The following is a 17,868-nucleotide window of genomic DNA, read 5'->3' on the forward strand; positions in this document are numbered from 1 at the left end:
CCGTATTTGTAACGTGAATAACTTTGCTATCATCTGCGTTCCTGGGAAATGACTTCTGGAAGGGGGCGTGTCGTAAAAAGTATTCTGGGATTTTCTGCCAGTCAGCTGCCAGTAGATCTTTGCTGTCCCAATGGGGTCAGGCGAGGTGAAGGTGGTAGACTGACTTCATGATGACCACGCTGGTGTGATAGTTAACTCTGCGGAAATCTGTGAATTGTGGCCTTATTATTCGCGAACTTTCAACGTTGTGTGCGAGGGAAGTTAAAGGTGCCATATGTAAGAACGTGGCCAAAAACGGTTCTAACATTCAAATATAAAATACAGAGGTCTTTAGGTTTCGTTTTCAGACATAACTGGCAACCCGTAGTTGCTCGGCAGCTGAGACTCTACTCACTGCAATGATTGGTAGATATCTGTAGTGGGCGCCACATGCCAAAACATGATTTCAAAACATAAACATGATTTGCAGTCTGCAAAAGATTTTTTTTAATGCAAATATTTTGTCTGTACTGTTGTTGTTGGTGAGTTCAGTTTGTTATATGAACATTATTCCTGAGTCTCTTTGACATAATGAGGATTTTATGGCCAGTTGATTTCGATTTATTACATAATGCACCTTTAAACATTAACGTTTAGTTGGTTTATTTCCATTATTTCCAATCAATTAACCAACAGTGTCTCTTTCCTCGTGTCTTTTGTAGTTTCTCACATGCTGTGTAGTTATGTTTTGTACCAGCTGAGGGTGCAAATCACCCTGTGTGTGAACATATAGCAGCGAAAGAAGTCAAAGAATGTGGAAATAAATGTAAATCAAGTTAAAGCTGCCTCTGAGCTGCGTCTTTGTGGGACGTCAGGCAGACGAGAGGGCAGCGACAGCCATGATGCAACTAGAGGATCACTAGCTGACCTCCGCCATGGAGCTATACGTTTTCGTCAGAGTTTGTTTGTCTGTTTGTCTGTTAGTTAGCAACATAACTCGAAAAGTCACAGAAAGATTTGGATGAAATTTGCAGGAAATGTCCCCAACTGGACCAGGACTAAGTGATTAATTGATTAATTTTGGACGTGACCAGCAGATGCTTGATTGATTTGTTCCTTTCATGAAAATGCACAATAATACAATATGAAATTGATACATAAATTCAAATTTGACACTTTTCATGACTGGAAAGGAGCAGTTAAAAGGATATAATTCTTATTATTTCAGTTCAGTTTCAAGTGCATAGTGTCTCATTTGTTTCTCGTTATAAAAAGAAATGAAAGAAAGGGAGACATACTATTTACATTTTGAATTGCATTAATATCATTTATTGTTACGGTTTAATCAACTATTGTTTATTAACCCCTCCAACTACCATCCGAGTGTTTGCCTCTCCAGCTTGACTCTAGTCAGTTAGTGACAGACAAATCATTCCGTTTGGTCTGAATGAAAGGATTAGTCGTGATTATCATTGTGATGTCAGAGCTACAAACACCAGCGTTTGTTTTTTCTTCCTTTATTGACGGCTCTCAGGACGTGAAAGAGGATTTCATGATCTCACGAGTCATTTTTAAATCCTGTTTATTATCAAATACAGTTTTGTTGAACCAGAATGTGTTGTGATAAATGTAATAAACGGAGCTCACGGCAGATTTTCAGCTCAGATTTGTCATCGATGTGAACTCACGCCGTCACAGCTCTTCCCACCCAGCTGCCCTTTAAAGCCCCTTATTCCAGCACCAGCATCTCTCTTTACTTGTGCTTTCATCTGCTCTTCTTCATTCCTCCCTTACCCATAATCCCAATCTTCCACCTCCCCCCCCCCCCACCACCATACTTCCCCCCTTCCACATCCAACCTCTGCCTACACACATGACAGCATCTCGGTGGCACCCCCTGCTCCCACATGACGTGTCATTTGTAGACACACACACACACACACAGATCAGCCCACACCCACTCGCAGACATACGTACGCATACACGGACAAACAAGTGCACAGAGACAGCTGTCAGTCAAGCCACGGGGCGTCATGGCAACAGCTTCCCAGTTGGATGTGGTGAGAAATGACACGTCTCCAGGATGAGACACAAAGCTGGATCATTATAAGACCTGAAACACACATCACATGACAGCGCTGAAAGTTTCCCATGTGACTGGAGACCGGCAGGAGTTGAATTCTCATAATTAACAACAATAATAATACAGTAAAAAATGTGTCGATGATTTTGAGCATGAAATAGGAACATAAAGCGTGGTTGTTTAAGGTTATTGCTGACTGATCTCGCTCCCTGCTCTCTCTTTTAGCCTCTTAACAAAAGGCTCATCTAATAAAATCCACACCCTTTTAAAGGTACAATATGTAGTATTTATGGGTTTATATAACCCAAAATCCACTTTTTTATACATATTATGTGCTCCTGCATTGTCAAGTCGCTGTATAATAGTTTTTGTTTCATTTTCGTAGTGTTTCAAAAAGTCATGTTAAATAACATGACCGCGGACCGCGGTTGCATAGCCACTGTTAGCAGCGAGACGCCATGTTTCTACCGGAGCCTGTAAGGACAAACGCGAGAGAACAAATCATACGTCTCTTTACTTGTAGCGGAAGTCCCGCCTCCTCTCTCTCCACTTCGTCTGCTACGGCCGCGGTAGCTCGCCCTCTCCCTCGCCTCACGAACCTCATCTGCTGACACGGAGAAAGACGACGAGGACGACATTTGACCATCTGCGGATACCGTAGCGCTCAGGGAAGGGAGGGGGTGAGCAGAGCAGCAGGTCTTTGTTGTAAATTTCAGCCTCTCCTCTAGATGGCACTATAAACTAATTTCCCCTTTAATTCTGCAATATCTTATGAATATGTTCTACAGCTTGATGTCACAATTAAAGTCTCTGCTGACTGGAAAGTGAAGTTTTTAAACGTGTCACTCTCCAACACCGAAGAGAAAATCGTTCATATTTCAAAGAAAGTGCACTATCCTTTTGAATGAACAACCGCGCATTAAATTGCTCTCGAAAAAAAATAAGCAGAGTAAAACTGGTCTGACTATTAGGTGCAATTGTTATTTCCTAAGTGTTCACTATTATATCTGTCTCTTTTGTTGCTTGTTTTGCGGTCAACTCCGTTCATATGTTCGCGAACCGTAGCTGTGCGTTTACGTCCGACCGACAACACGAATGGTTGATATACGGTATATCAACCTGGTTTGACCGATGTGAACCATCTGGAGATGTGGTCTGGTTTCAGGTTTCACTCACACACCTGCACCAACATGTGATTGTCCTGATTCCAGGTGTATCCAGGCTCACAGTTCCTCCCTGTAAACGACTGAACTGTATTTGTGCCCTGTAACGCTGACACCCCCCCCCCCCCCACCCTCTATTTCTCTCTCCATATCTCTCTCTCTCTCCTCATCTTGGGTGATCATCCAATAATAGCACAAATTATGCACATCTGGTTCTAATCAACACTGTCTAATTAGCACCTCAAAGCCACCTGGGTAATTGCGCGGGGGGGGGGGGGGGGGGACATGGCGGTCGGGTTTTCCGTCTTGGTTGGTGCCAGTTTCACGTGGATGTGAAGTGGCAACACGCTGCACATGACTGCGTATGAAAACAAACTTTTTTATTAGTTGTTTCTTCTCCAATTTTCAAAATAAAAGCAGCTCAGGGGCGAAATCTCAGAGACGTTTGCCACACGGTTGCTTTTGAGGCTCATTATAGAAAACTGGAGGGTCCAGTTGCTGCTGCTGCTGCTGCTGCTGATGCTTCTGCTGCTACTACTGCTGCTTCATACGTCCCTTTACTTCCCGAAACGCGTTTGCAGTTGTAGTGTCATCAGCTGCACTTTGTCTTGATGGTGTTGTTAAATGACCGGGTCATGTTTGTGTTTTGCATCTCAGTTGTATAGTTGAAGAAGAGTGGGGGGGTGTGTTGTTGTTGTTGTTGTTGTCGTTGTGGGACGTTCACACACTCCCGCGTCTCCAGCTGCTTGGGCCACACACACACACACACAGCTGCAGCTTCGTTCATGGCGTTCCTTCAGAGAATGTGTGAGTTCATTCTCACTAGGTGTTGAATGGGGTTAGCTCTCCGAAGGCTGTCGGAGGTTTTAGAAGGAGCACAGTCTACAGGACAAGGTGACCCACTTACCTCTCCTTTCTCTTCCTCGCTCCTCTGCTCTCCATTTCATTTGTTCTCTTTAATCTCCTTGTTTCTCCTTCACTGTGGTTTGGAGCTGGAGCGTTCTATTAAAGATCTCCAAACCTTTTTTATTGAAATTCCCCACTTTAAAAGGACACGTTGGACATCGAACGTCACATAGCACGCCCGTCCTGTTCACCCCACACTCGCACAATCACACTCAATCACACTGTTTTTTAGCCATAGAAATATATGGTAACACTTATATTAAGGAACACATATAATAACCTTTAACTACGTGCTTACTAACCTGTATATAAGTAGCACATTAGCCCTTTATAAGTAAATATTAAGCATGTATTAACGCCTTATTTAGGAAAAAAAAATGTCATAATAGAGGTAGAATAAGGTTATGTAGAATAATGTGTTAATACATGCTTAATAATTACTAATAAAGGGCTAGTATGCTACTTATATATGAGTATATATATATATATATATATAGATATATATATATCTATATTTATACATATATACATATATATATACATATTGGTTATTAGACAGGAAGAAGCATCAGTAGTTCCTGTTTGATTCTATTTAGCTTCATATTGAAGAAGTAAAACACACTTTATTGTAACCATCACCATGTTGTTGTTTTTTAACCAGGTTTGTAAAGTGATTCTAAAATGCTTTACTTAGAACAGTAAGAAGCTGCATACGTCTGCTCCTCGATTGTGTTGTCTCCATCTGCTGTGGTGAGTGTTGTTCACCACTAAGTGGCGCTACATTATCACATCAGATACCTCATCTGGCTGTGGATTCAGCAGAGCATTTTGTCCTCACGCTGATGTTTTCCGTTGTCACAACTTATTCCTTTTCCAGCTCCCTTTGCTCGGGCATTTTTCCCAGAATCCATTGCAGCTCCGTAGGTTACATCCGGCCTGTATCCTGCAGAATTATACAGAGAGGAGATACTCTGAGATAAATGGCCGTTATGTATGAGGAGGCTTGTTATTTTAGTCCATCAGACCTTTTTATACAAACTTCTAATTTGTTTAAATCCCCAGTGTTTATTTCTTTCATACAACATCATATGTAATTTCTTCATCTTTATAAACGGTCTTGCAGCAGATGTGTCACGAGAAAATGTTGTTAAATAACACTGCACTTTAACCGACGTGTGGTTTTCTGTCTCAGTCCGAGCAGTCACGGCGAGGTGGTCGGCACCAGGAGGAAGCTGTACAGCGCGGTTCCTGGGAGACATTTTGTCGTGGTTCGTCCGTACACTGCTCAGGCGGAGGGAGAGATCAACCTCTACAAAGGCGACAGGGTCAAAGGTGAGACGCTGAATCGCTCAAAGGGTCAAAGCACGAGGAGGCACAGCCTTAAACTCTGCTTATATATTCAAAATGCACTCTGTAGTATGGTAACATCTCAATCAGGCTTCGAAAGTGTTACCTGAATTTTCTGAGCAGTGTTTTTGGTGAGTTGGTAGCTCACACACACACACACACACACACACACAGGTTTGTGCAGCTATTCTTGCACAGCTTAACAAAGTGTTATTCCTAACATTTACCATAAACACAGTTCTGCTTCATTAGGACCAGGTTTTTTTTGTCTCCTCATGGACTACTGGTCCTGACAAGGTCACTAATTATGCCAGAAAAGTTCATAAAGAGGTCACAAATATAAGTACACACTCTGTAGCACCTGTTACTGTTCTTATTCCATTGGTTTAAACCCTTAGATATTCTGCCTGCTTGTTTTTATTGTTTTTTAAATCACACTTTAACTGTTTCTGTTTTATTTTAATGACAATGTTTTTCATGTAATGTTTAATCCTGGATCGTCTGCCTATGTGAAACACTTTGAACGGCTTTGTTAGACGGCCTTCTCCAAAAGGCAACAGATGTTTGTGTTTGGTGAATGGATCAAATCCCTGAACTAAAGGAAATGGATCCTGCCCCAATAAACAATGAACTCTTGTGTGTAATTTACAAAAGTGACACAAACATCTGTGTCTTGTTGGAGAAAGTTGTCTAATGACCAACAAATTCTTGAATATAATCTTAGACTAATGCCGGTGAAGATTTGATTAGGTGAGTCTTTTGACAAGTGGTGAAAATCTGTTTGTACAATGTGCAGACAGCAGAGTTTCCTGCATATAAGACATTAACTGTGTCAGTACTTGATACAATCACACCTGAGCTTTCACTTTAAGTACAAACATGAACTGGAGCGAATAAAGTGTCCCCCGTAAAAGACGAAACACTCTTTTCTCAACATCTTACTGGTGTTTTCAGTGCAGAATTAAAGCCTGTGAACACGCTCTTCTTCCTCCTGCACTTCAGACATTTTCCTCTGAACCTCAAACAAACATTCGAGAGTCAGATTCCGTTTCGTGACGCATCTCATTTATCCGCTCCACGATGAGCATTTCCACTTTCTCCGACTGCACTCCCTAATAGCTTGTTATGTTTTTAACACTGCACACATACACACACACACACACACACACACAAAACCTCATTGTTGTTCTAACCATAATTGCTCTGAATGATCTCTGGGGACACACTGTTCTGTTGTTCACTCTTTTGTTAAACCAATGTCATTCTGTCACTCTGTCCTACCCCCCCTTCTTCCTTTGCCTCTCCCTCCTCTCGGTCCAGTTCTGAGCATCGGAGAGGGGGGTTACTGGGAGGGAAGCGCCCATGGCCAGGTGGGCTGGTTTCCAGCCGACTGCGTGGAGGAGATCCCGGCCAAGGCCGCCGAGGAGAAGAGCTGTAAGTTTTAATCCGTGTGGCATTGGTGGGTGTTTGTTTGCACGTATGTAGGACACGCACTGTTTACCATCACCCGGTTTTCAGGAGAGGCACAAAGAGCAGGCTTGAACGCCGTGGGGTTACGGAGGCAGCACAAGGGCACGTGGCCCCTTTTCTCTCCACTGCCTGAGTTGCATGTGTCTCTTTCTGTCTCCCCCCCCCCCCCCCCCCCTCCCGAGGGGCTGTGGCGCACAATGCTAAGCGCTACGTTTGTCCTGCTAACTCAGCTGTGCTCTGATGTCTCCTGGGTGCAGGCTAATGAAGACATCACGCCATGTCCTGCCCCTGAACACATCACATTCTCCCTGCTCTTTGCCTTCACTCTCTCTCTCTCTCTCTGGGCTGTGATTGTAGATTACAGAGGACGCCTGTCGGCTCTCCGTCTCTCCTACTATTTCTGCTCCACCTTCATCCTCATCCTGCCCGACTTTGTCGTTTATTGACCTTATTAGTCGTTGGAGTCGACTACAGCCACGTGTTCCCTGAGTCTCTCTTGCTCTTCACTTGTGTGACGGCAGTGATGTGGAGCTCTTACAATGTCAATCAAATTAACGTTGATTGAACTGTATTTGTGCTCTGTAATGTTTATGTGTTCTCTCTCTTCACTCCCTCATTTCCATCTTCTGGTTGGCTTATTTTCAAGTCTAACTCCAGGCCATTGGCACTGGCCACTCTTCTCACACTGTGCCACATTTGAGTCGCCCGCAGGTTTGCCTAAAAAGAAAGACGGTCAAAAAACGGGAGCACAGTATGGCGGCTTACAAAGACCCTTTCAAAGGCGACCGCGATGATCGGCCTGCGTGAAGCCAGCTTATGAAAGGGAGCACATGGCTGAGGTAGTTTCGGAGTCAATTCTCCATCTACGTATCACTCAGCCGTCCACTGATATAGGAAATATTCTAACATTCTTTGGTAAATGCGCTCTTAGCAGGAGCCAGGAGGGAAGTTCATTATCACGGTTGGTTAATGGAGGGCTGTTGCAACAGGACAGACAAAGCAGGCAGTTACCAGAGTCAGCGAAAAACACAAGTCAAGTGAAGGAAGTCCATAATTCTGGGGTATTCTGACATACAATTGTGATAATTTGTAAATGAACATGCTGCATTCGAATGAAGTTGTTGACTTTGTTCTGGATACAAGCACATTTGAATAATCCTCTGTCATTTTCATGATCTGTTAACTCGGATTAACTAAGGTCAGGGAAAGGTCAGGATGTCCTTTACACAGTGTGTAATATTATCCGTCCAGCTGCAGGTGACTCTTTGGGTTTACTTCCAAAAGAAAGCTCCTTCTTTGGCTAATAAAAGGTTTTACGACAAGGTGACAAGACCAGGATTAATATTGAGCTGGCATTTTCAAGATAGAGAGCACTACAATTTGTAAAAAAAAAAAAAAAGAGCTGCTAAATAACTTGAAGCCAGCCGCTCTCCTACTGGACTGTGACTGACTGAAATATTCATGACGGCATGCTGACATTTGCTGTCACAATCGCTTTTATTTTTGGTCTGACATTCATGCTCAACTGTGACGTCTAGAAGTGTTTAAAGAACTTTAACAATATAGATCTGCGTAGTGAAATTTCAACGTTTCATCAATTCATCTTTCATTGTGTGTTTCCATCAGATGAGGCAATTAGGCCCTCGATGAAATTATGTCATGTTCATGCATTTAGCACTGAGCTGCTATAGGCAGGGGCAACTGTCCAATCCCAGCGGAGCTGACATTGGGTGAAAGCCTGGGTACACACACCTGGACAAACAACCATTTATTCTCACATTCACACCTACGGTCAGTTTAGAGTGTCTAATTAACCTTGACGTGTTTTTGGACTGTGGGAGGAAACTGGAGAACCTAGAGGAAACCCACACACACACACACACACACATAAACACGGGGGAGAACATGCAAACTCCACACAGAAAGAAGCTTGGTCGAAAACCAGGTTTTCGAACCAGTGAACTTCTTGCTGTGAGGCAACAGTGCTAGGCGCTACTCCCCCCCGTGTGACGCACCATGCAAACGCATGCTGATTAAACTTGAAACACCTTTTAGCTTCTAATCCCTCTAATTCCGATAGATGTGATGCGGCAGGATTAAACCATTCTTAGACAAGCTTTGTTTGGGTTCAGGTTTGAACCCTGGAGAGCACTCAAGGAGCTATGTATGACACAAACACACACACACTGAATGCTTTTCTGTCAGTAAAGTGGCTGAAATTATTTTCATAGAATATCCTCAGTGTTGCACAAAAATTTATATACTTTTTAGGGATGGCTCAATAACACCAATATTAACATGGAAATCACAACCTTAAGTATCATCTTATTGTGACTGATTTTTTATCACAATGCGTCATAGAATTGTGTATCATCTCATCCCTAAATCTAATTACTAATTAGTCTAAAAACTAATGTAATCTGTGGGAAATGACAACACAGTTTACATTATTATTGTAGCAGTTACAGTATAAACAGCCGACACACAAACGGAACCGCTGCGTTCTTTTTACACGGCACACGAATATTAATACTTAATGTTGACATTCCTTTATGCATATGCATGACTGCACTCACGTACTATATATACACACACACTCACACACACATTCACACACTCACACTCCATGTATGCACCATCTGTATTGATCTGTGGCCATGGAAACCAGCTGGCTGCAGTCAGACAGCAGTTGCTATGGAGTGTGATCATATCGTGTGTGTGTGTGTGTGTGTGTACAGCACTACTCTCGTTCTTTCCATTCCTCTTCACTTAATTTGTTGACTCTCTCCTCCCTCGTCTCCTTTTGGTGTAAAAAATGCCGATAAACAGTGTCTCTTTTCTGGCCGATTGTCTTGCGTCACTCCTTTCTTCCCTCCTTCCCTCTCGTAGTGTGGACATTGATTCGGGGGCAGAGAAGAAAAAAAAAAATATATAATAATAATGTTCCTGCAAAGATGACAAGATGTAAGCCAGATCAGAGGAGATGGAGTTTCTGTGAAAGTGTGACAGCTGGTGCGAGAGCGAGAGAGAGAGAGAGAGAGAGAGAGAGAGAGAGAGAGAGAGAGAGAGAGAAGAGAGAGAGAGAGAGGAAAGGAGGAGGAATCTTCACTAAGGAGGTCACTAGTGTGTGTGTGTGAGTGTGTGTGTGTACATGCGTGCCTATCTATCTATAAAGTACATTTTTAAGTGACATAATCTCATTTTACAGTGAGATTTACGCTCACAGTGTATGTTGCCCTGACAAGAACCTTGAATACATGTGTTTGGTTGGATTTTAGTGCTGGAAAGTCTCAGAAAGGAGGAGGAAGAGGTGGTGGTTGGACTTTAGACACCACTGTGTGTGTGTGTGTGTGTGTGTGTTTCCCATTTTCAGACCCACTCATCATTGCTGTCATTAAACCATGCCTCTTGCTTTTGTGCAACATTAAACAGACAGTTTTAAGGTTCAGTCAGGACTTTGAGTTCCAAGAGACAATCAGCAATGTTGACATCACAACAACAACACAGGAGCTGTTGTTCCACCGCTGCTTCCATCAGTGAGATCAAGATTTCTTCCATCAGAAAATATTTGCCTATTGTTGACATAATCACACACTTAAGCCACTGTGGATTTTATTACGTGAGCCCTTTATAAGTGGATAAAATGTGTTTTCTTTCTGTAGTTTTTAGTGGTTATTTCTGCTTGGAAACAACGCGCGGTGACTGAAACTGTTGGTCACGGGCGACACGTGACCTTTTAACCGCTTTGAGTGTCTGTTAATGTCCACACATGTTTACAGCAGCATTGACTGACATGATGTAAAGTGATGCTATTGTTTTTACGCACGGGACGTAAATGTTGACCTTGTTCTGCTGTGATTTTGGCAGATTCGCGAGCGGACCGAGCCGACAGGCGGAAGCTCTTCAGACACTACACCGTGGGCTCGTACGACAGCTTCGATGCATCCAGGTAAATCCTCACGCACGCACGCACACACATGTACAGTATATATGTTAATACACATGCATTACACTCCACTGTCAACTGCATTCTCTTTCTATGAAGTTGTTCAGGAAAAAACTCAGATGAAAACTTCTCCTTCTCTTCAGAGAAATAAAGAATGGCGATATCAGAATTAGAGGATTTAAGATGCAATCTCTGTTATCTCAGCTCCTGTCTTATGAGTCCCAACATTTCACTTCCTCTCTCCTGTCCTCTGCTGTCACATCCACTTTGGTACAAGCTCTGTTAGAAACCAAGATTGATTGCACTGGATCAACACAATTTCAGATGTGTACACATATAATCCCTTTACACGTACTTCCTGTGTGTTCCTGTGAGAGCAAGAGATGGCAGTAGAGTGTTAAAATGGATTAAAACATCTAACAAAAATGCATGTGACATTACATTAGTAGCATTGGTTTTGAGCTCAAATATTCGTCAGCAGGGAGTCTTTGTCTTATCATGATCTTTTCACAATCTGAGCTTGCTCATGACTTGGTCTTGGTGCACTCTGCACTTGGCCATGATTTGGTCTTGGTCTATAAAAGCCTTACCCTGGATTTCCACTGGACGCGGAACGGCTGCGGAACGGCTGCGGAACGTCAGCGGAACGTCAGCGGCGCGTTCGCCGTTGCAAATCGCTTCCATTCTAATCAACGAGAGCATTTCCACCAGCAGCGGCGGCCCAGAAGTGGCTCGCCGCGCTGCAGCGATATCGATAGGAATCAGTTCTATTTTTTCCGTTGCCGCTGCTGAACCTCGTAAATCAGATCGCACCAGACAGGAAAAGCGACACAGAATCAAAGTTAAACATTTCCGCCCCCCTTTCAAAATAAAAGACAACACGCAGGTCATATAGCCTGTCACAACTTCACATCAACATTACGTCATGACCAGTGCTACCAGGTCAACAGTCAATTAATCAGAGCGTCTCGGAGAGTCATAATGTACGACGAGAGACTGATTGTTGAAGTGGAGAAACATATAATCATTTATGACACCAGATCAGCGGTTCTTCCACGTTGGAGAATGAAAGAAGCTGTGTTGTTGTTGTTTACTTTATACACACAGTCTATAGCGGGATCTTGCGAACTCGTGTCCGTTCGAGATTATTGCGCGATCTTCCGTGAATACCGCCGGCTCCCAAGGCTCCGCGCCGCTGCTGTAACGCGCCCCGGTGGGGATTGACGCTGGGCAGAGGACGAAGCAGAACCGCGCCGCCGCCGTTCCCTCGGCCGTTCCGCGTCCAGTGGAAATCCAGGGTTAGTCTCGTCTTGGTCTTGGTACATTCTCATCTTGCTCATGACTTAGTCGTGAAGACTTGGTTTTGTGATGGTATCACTATGCTCAGCTCTTTGCCATGATCTTGGTCTCAGTAATGGCGCTTTTCCATTATACAGTTCTAGCACTACTCAGCTCAACTCGACTCTACTCGTTTTTTTTTGCTTTTCCCTTGGGGCTAGTACTTGGTACCTGGTGCTTTTATTTGGTACCTGCTCTGGTGAGGTTCCAAGCGAGCTGGAGGAAACTGATTGGTCAGAGAAGAATAACTGGAAGATAAATAAGCACGACATCTGACACAGTCCAAAGTGTAGACCAGTTAAAAAGACTTAAAAAGTCCTGAAAACATGCGTTAATCTCCAACATATAGCAAAGACATTTCTAAAAATCTGTTCACAACCCGTTCAGCCGTATTTTAGTTCAGAGACCGCCCATGTTGAGGAGGTACCAGGAAGTAATGGTCTGATACCTAACCGAGTACAGTCACGTCAAGTAGAGCAGAGTTATAACTACTATAGTACAGTGGAAAGGTGTGGTCTTGACTACGACACCGCTCTGAACACTATAGGACGAACATCAGCTTCGTATCATGTGGTGAAGGACACTGTGACATCAGCCATATTACTCAGGTGGACTTCTTCTTACAGAACATGCTGGAAGATTTTTTTTTTTTCTTTCTAGTACGTTTCCAATATGGGTCAAGGTGAACCTCAGACATCCAGGGGAAATCTCTGCTGTCAGTTTAACCCAGATGCAAGCTGAGCCACAGCAACTAGTTTTCTATCAGGATATTTTACCTGATAAAAATTTCAATTAATGTTTTTAAAGGTGATTTTTTTCAAAGCATCACTTCACGCCATTCATTTGCTCTTTAAAGATTCATAATTGCTTTTAAGTGGCAGCAGCTGCCGATGAATGTTGCATGAGACAGATTCAGGAACCTTTCCTGCTGGTCTTTGTGTTTATGAGCGTCTGACTGTTCCAGTGGTGGAACAGACAAATCCTGACAGAAAAGTAGTCCTTTACAAATGACAGCGCCACATAATTTCACTGACAAATGCAGAAAGGGCTCAGTTTGACTGGATTGGCTGAAGTTTGGCTCTGTATTTTGAGATGGTTGACGTTCTGATGTTATGAGAATTGTCTAACTTTGAGGGTGTTCTCGCGTGGGGAGTTTATGAAATTGTAAGGACATTCGGGATTTGTGAAAGCGTTGTAGGGGCATTCTAGCATGAGAGGACATTCTGACATACTGAGGACTTATCGTGAGAACGTTCTGATATCGTAAATACTGTCACACTCTGTGGGGATGTTCTGATGTGACCCCGTTTTGAGGACTTACTGATGTTGTGATGGTGTTGCGGGGACTTTCTGACGTAATAAGAATGCCCGACACAGTGAGGGAATTTTGTTCCAGCTCTCACAGCTTCAAGTGTCTGTTTCATGGTTTGGTTTCCTGTTGGAATCAGGTTTAGCTTGCGATTCATTGTGTAGTTAATCATTTAGTTGGTTTAAAGTCATTATTGCTTTGTGTCTGTGATTTAACTCACAATTATAGCAAGATATGTGCATGTACTGTATGTGTGTGTGTGTGTGTGTGTGTAATGGTAGATAACCTTCAGTGTGTCAGCAGTGTGGGTCTCCTTCGTCTCTAGACAGATTGCGTTGCTAAGGGAACTGTTGCTAGGATGGCAGTTGCACCTCTCTCTTCTTTATTCTCCCTCTCTCTGTCTTTCTCTCTCTCTCTCTCTCTCTCATCCCACATGTCTATTCAGTGTAATCCTTGCACCTAATATAACCTGGATGATGCACCTCGCAGCAAACACCTCAGTCCTGAGCAGCAAACTTGGCCATGGAGCTGAAGCTGGTTTCACAGCATAGGTGAAGGCAGTGGATGTTGCTGCACCAGACCTGGACATGGCTACTGCAGGAAGTGAGAGATGAAATGTGCCATTTTAAGACCAGTGGTTCAGGTTAAAAGAAAAAAACATTCATAGCCACGATGACACATCAGGTTAGACATTCAGTAAATAGAAAAATAAGCCGACCACTGCACATAGAGAAGCTCAGTCACCACATGGAGTGAAACTGCAGCTGTAGCAGGAGGTGTGGAAAGGCAACCACAGCTGGTACTTTCACTGTGAGATAAACACAAGCAACTAGGAGTCACGGTGTCATGCTATGTTGTTTCCCAATGTCTGCATTTCATGCTACAGTTCCGTGCTTTGTGTACAGAGAGAAAAAGAGGATGATAGCATACTGTTTACCTTTTTTTGGACCTGGATTGTCTTACAAAAAGTGACTGATCTGAGCTATGAGCCTTCTCCAGACATGTAGACATTTGGATTCCAAATGAAACCAAATCTAATCATGTCAACAATCATTTTTGGGATTGCAAGGCATCAATTAGTGGTTCAGGTTTAACTCGAGAACATTTTTTTATTTTTGTCACGTGAGGGATAAAGAACCGAGTTTTTCCAGACGACTTCATTTATTGATGGATATCGTAACGTGAATGGGATTCCGACAGGTTCACCAAGGCTACAAAATATGCCAGTGCTGTGATCACAGCCCTACACTGTCCTGTCTCAGTGTGAGCCTGGTAACAGGTGGAAGAGCTGAATGGAATTCTGACCTACTTTTTTTTTCACATTAAGGGAACAAGATATTGTGTGTACAGTTTTGATGGTGGCGAAACAATGAATGAGTCAGTCAGTTCAATCCAATCAGTCAATCAGCAAGCGACATCCTGCCAACTTGTTCTGACTGGCCGCTCTCTCTCTCACACACACACACACACACACACACACACACACACACACACACACACACACACACACACACACACACACACACACACACACACACACACACACACACACACACACACACACACACAGGTTTGTGCAGCTGTACTTATTAGGACACTGCATTGACAGCCTGAACAATGTCATCTGTAACCATAACCAGTTAATACCTGGTCCCCATGAGGAATACTGGTTCTGACAAGGTCAGTGTTTATTGCAGAAAAGGCCCTAAAGTGGTAACAAATACACACACAAAGGTTTGGGCAGTTGTTATATTTGATTAAGCCTATCAGCTCCACATGACTCTCAATGTGTCTCTCAGTGCAGGGGTGCCTAGACCTTGTGACTCTCCTGGGCTGCACACAGGAAGTGATTCATTTTACGCCAGGACAGAGGGAGCCTACGACAATATTGCGTAGTTAAAGCGAGTTTGCCGCAAACTGGTGGCAGTATGACAGAAAACACAAAGTCACTACAGAGGTCAAGTTTACTGCTCAAAAAATGCCCCGGTCCTTTGTGGCAATTTGACAATATTATACACTTCCTGTCCCCAACCAACTCTGTGCTGCGGCTGCATACGCAAACTCAGTCAGGCTGGGAGAGCCCGTTTTCAGATGCAGGACGAAGCATACAAATACTCAGTGCGTTTACTTTACATGCATGTTAAAAGCCTGATTTTAGTCAGACTAAGACAATAATTTGGTTTTCTTAGTGTCATGTAAACACATGAGCTCGACTAAAGTATTCGGACTAACATACATGGATAATGCAATTCATAGTCCGATTACTCCTGCATGTATACGCATAGTCGGACTGGAGTCGGACTTGGCTTTCTGCTCATGCACCAAAATTTCCAGGACTAGAAGATGACGTATAAAGTGCAGTAATGTTTACCGGAAATCATGCGGTGACGGCGTCTTTCAGCAACCACGATCTAATTTGCATCATGATTAAAATGCAATTACAAGTTCAAACATACAGAACTACATCACGAACCATCTCGTAACGATAAACAGAAAACTTATTCAAGACGCACTACCTTATAAAGAGATACAGCGCCACCTATGGAAGCCGAGTCAGATGTACGCGGCGAATAAATCGATTTTCTCCCATGCATGTATACTGGGACTGGGCAAGTTGTGCGACACGGCCTTAGCTCTATTAAACTGCGCATGTAAACATACTGAGTGTTACATAATTCCTCTCCATGGAGAGACTATCTAAAGAAGTTACACACTGCACCTTTAACCAGCGCCGCAGAAGTGAAGTTCTGTCTCATTAGGACTGAGATTGTGTTCACATGAGGACGAATGCTCCTGAAGAAGTCAGTGTTAACACACACACACACACACACACACACACACACACACACACACACACACACACACACACACACACACACACACACACACACACACATTCTTGTACTTGCTGCATACTGAGGACTGGGTCGCTGACAAAGTGAGGACCAGCATTTCCACTTTATAAATCAACACAATTACAAATATCTACTTCATGAATGACAAAGAACTACTGGTTGCAGTACCATAAAATGTTTTTTTTTGGTCCAAAATTTGACATAAACGTCATAATATACTATATGATAATAATAATGCATTATGTCGTCCAAAATTTGAAAAAAAAATTTGACCCAAATCTTTTGGTCCAAAATTTGAAAAACCGTCATACTATACTATGCCGACCAAATTTTGAAAAAAAAATGTTGGTCCAAAATTTGACAAAAAAGTCATACTAAACTATGTCATCCAAAATTTAAAATTTTTTTTTTTGAAAAATTGAGTATAGCATGTTAGCAAACTTTTTCGATTCTTTTTATTTTTTGGTCCAAAACTTTACAAAAACATCATACTATACTATGCCGATCAAAATTTAAAAAAAAAAGTCTGACCCAAAATGTTTTGTCCAAAATGTGACCCAAAATTTTTTGTCAAAAATTTGACAAAAACGTCATACTGTACTGTCATCCAAAAAAAAACAATTGAAACCAACATTTTTTTTTAAAAATGTGAAAAAAATTAAAAAAAAACAAAACATTTTTAGAAAATCTTTTTTGAAAAAAATTATTGAAAGAAAAAAATGTGAAAAAAAATGAAAATTTATTTTGAAAAAAAAATGTGAAAAACTTTTTTGAAAAAAAATGTGAAAAACTTTTTGAAAAAAAAATTTGTAAAACTTTTTGAAAAAAATTTGTGAAAAAATTTTTGAAAAAAAAATTTTGGTCCAAAATTTGAGAAAAAGTCATACTATTCTATGTCGTCCAAAATGTTTTTTTTTTTTTTTTGACAAATTGAGTATAGCATGTTATAGCAACCTAAGGAAGTGATTTCAATGAAAACAAAGTGAGGACCGGCCAAAATGTCCTCACTCCGTAAAAATGACCTCACTTTGTTGGTTAAAAACCCTCACTGGTCCTCAGTATGCCGCAAGTACAAGAACCCACACACACACACACGCGCGCGCGAGCACACACACGAACACACACACAAAGACTCTGCCGCTCCCTCTCTCGCTCACTCTGCCTCCACCACACCGCTCCCCCCCCCCCCCCCCACCCCAGCCCGGCGAGCCTCTCAGCCTCTCTCCCCGCCTCATCATGATCCATTAGCCGCTAAAACAACGCGCCTCATGTCGCTTCTCGTCGACGGCGCAGCGCTTCCTCTCCGCCGGCCGGAGCTTTCGCGGCAGCGGGGGAACTAACCGCGCTGCGCAGGCACGGACGGACGGAGAGGCGGCAAACACCTGCAAGGGACTTTAACAGGGAGGGAGTTGTGGGTGGAGGGGAGGGGGGGGGTCTTTCGTCTTCTTTTCGACGTCTCTCTCTCTCCCTCT

At 42.8% G+C, this 17,868-nt stretch overlaps 1 protein-coding gene across 1 annotated transcript in view; it reads left to right on the forward strand.

Annotated features, from left to right (window-relative positions):
* Positions 1-17,868, forward strand: part of LOC310936599 (SH3 and multiple ankyrin repeat domains protein 2-like) — a gene marked incomplete at its 3' end in the record, with an annotated part of 136,329 nt that overhangs the window by 66,586 nt on the left and 51,875 nt on the right. The window contains exons 11-13 of the mRNA XM_083900677.1: positions 5,324-5,463; positions 6,799-6,912; positions 10,816-10,897. Coding sequence (XP_083756803.1) covers positions 5,324-5,463; positions 6,799-6,912; positions 10,816-10,897 — 336 coding nt within the window. The remainder of the gene's footprint in view (positions 1-5,323; positions 5,464-6,798; positions 6,913-10,815; positions 10,898-17,868) is intronic.

Source organism: Microchirus variegatus (assembly GCF_963457635.1).
Source record: "Microchirus variegatus genome assembly, chromosome: 14".
NCBI classification, from domain to species: Eukaryota; Metazoa; Chordata; class Actinopteri; order Pleuronectiformes; family Soleidae; genus Microchirus; species Microchirus variegatus.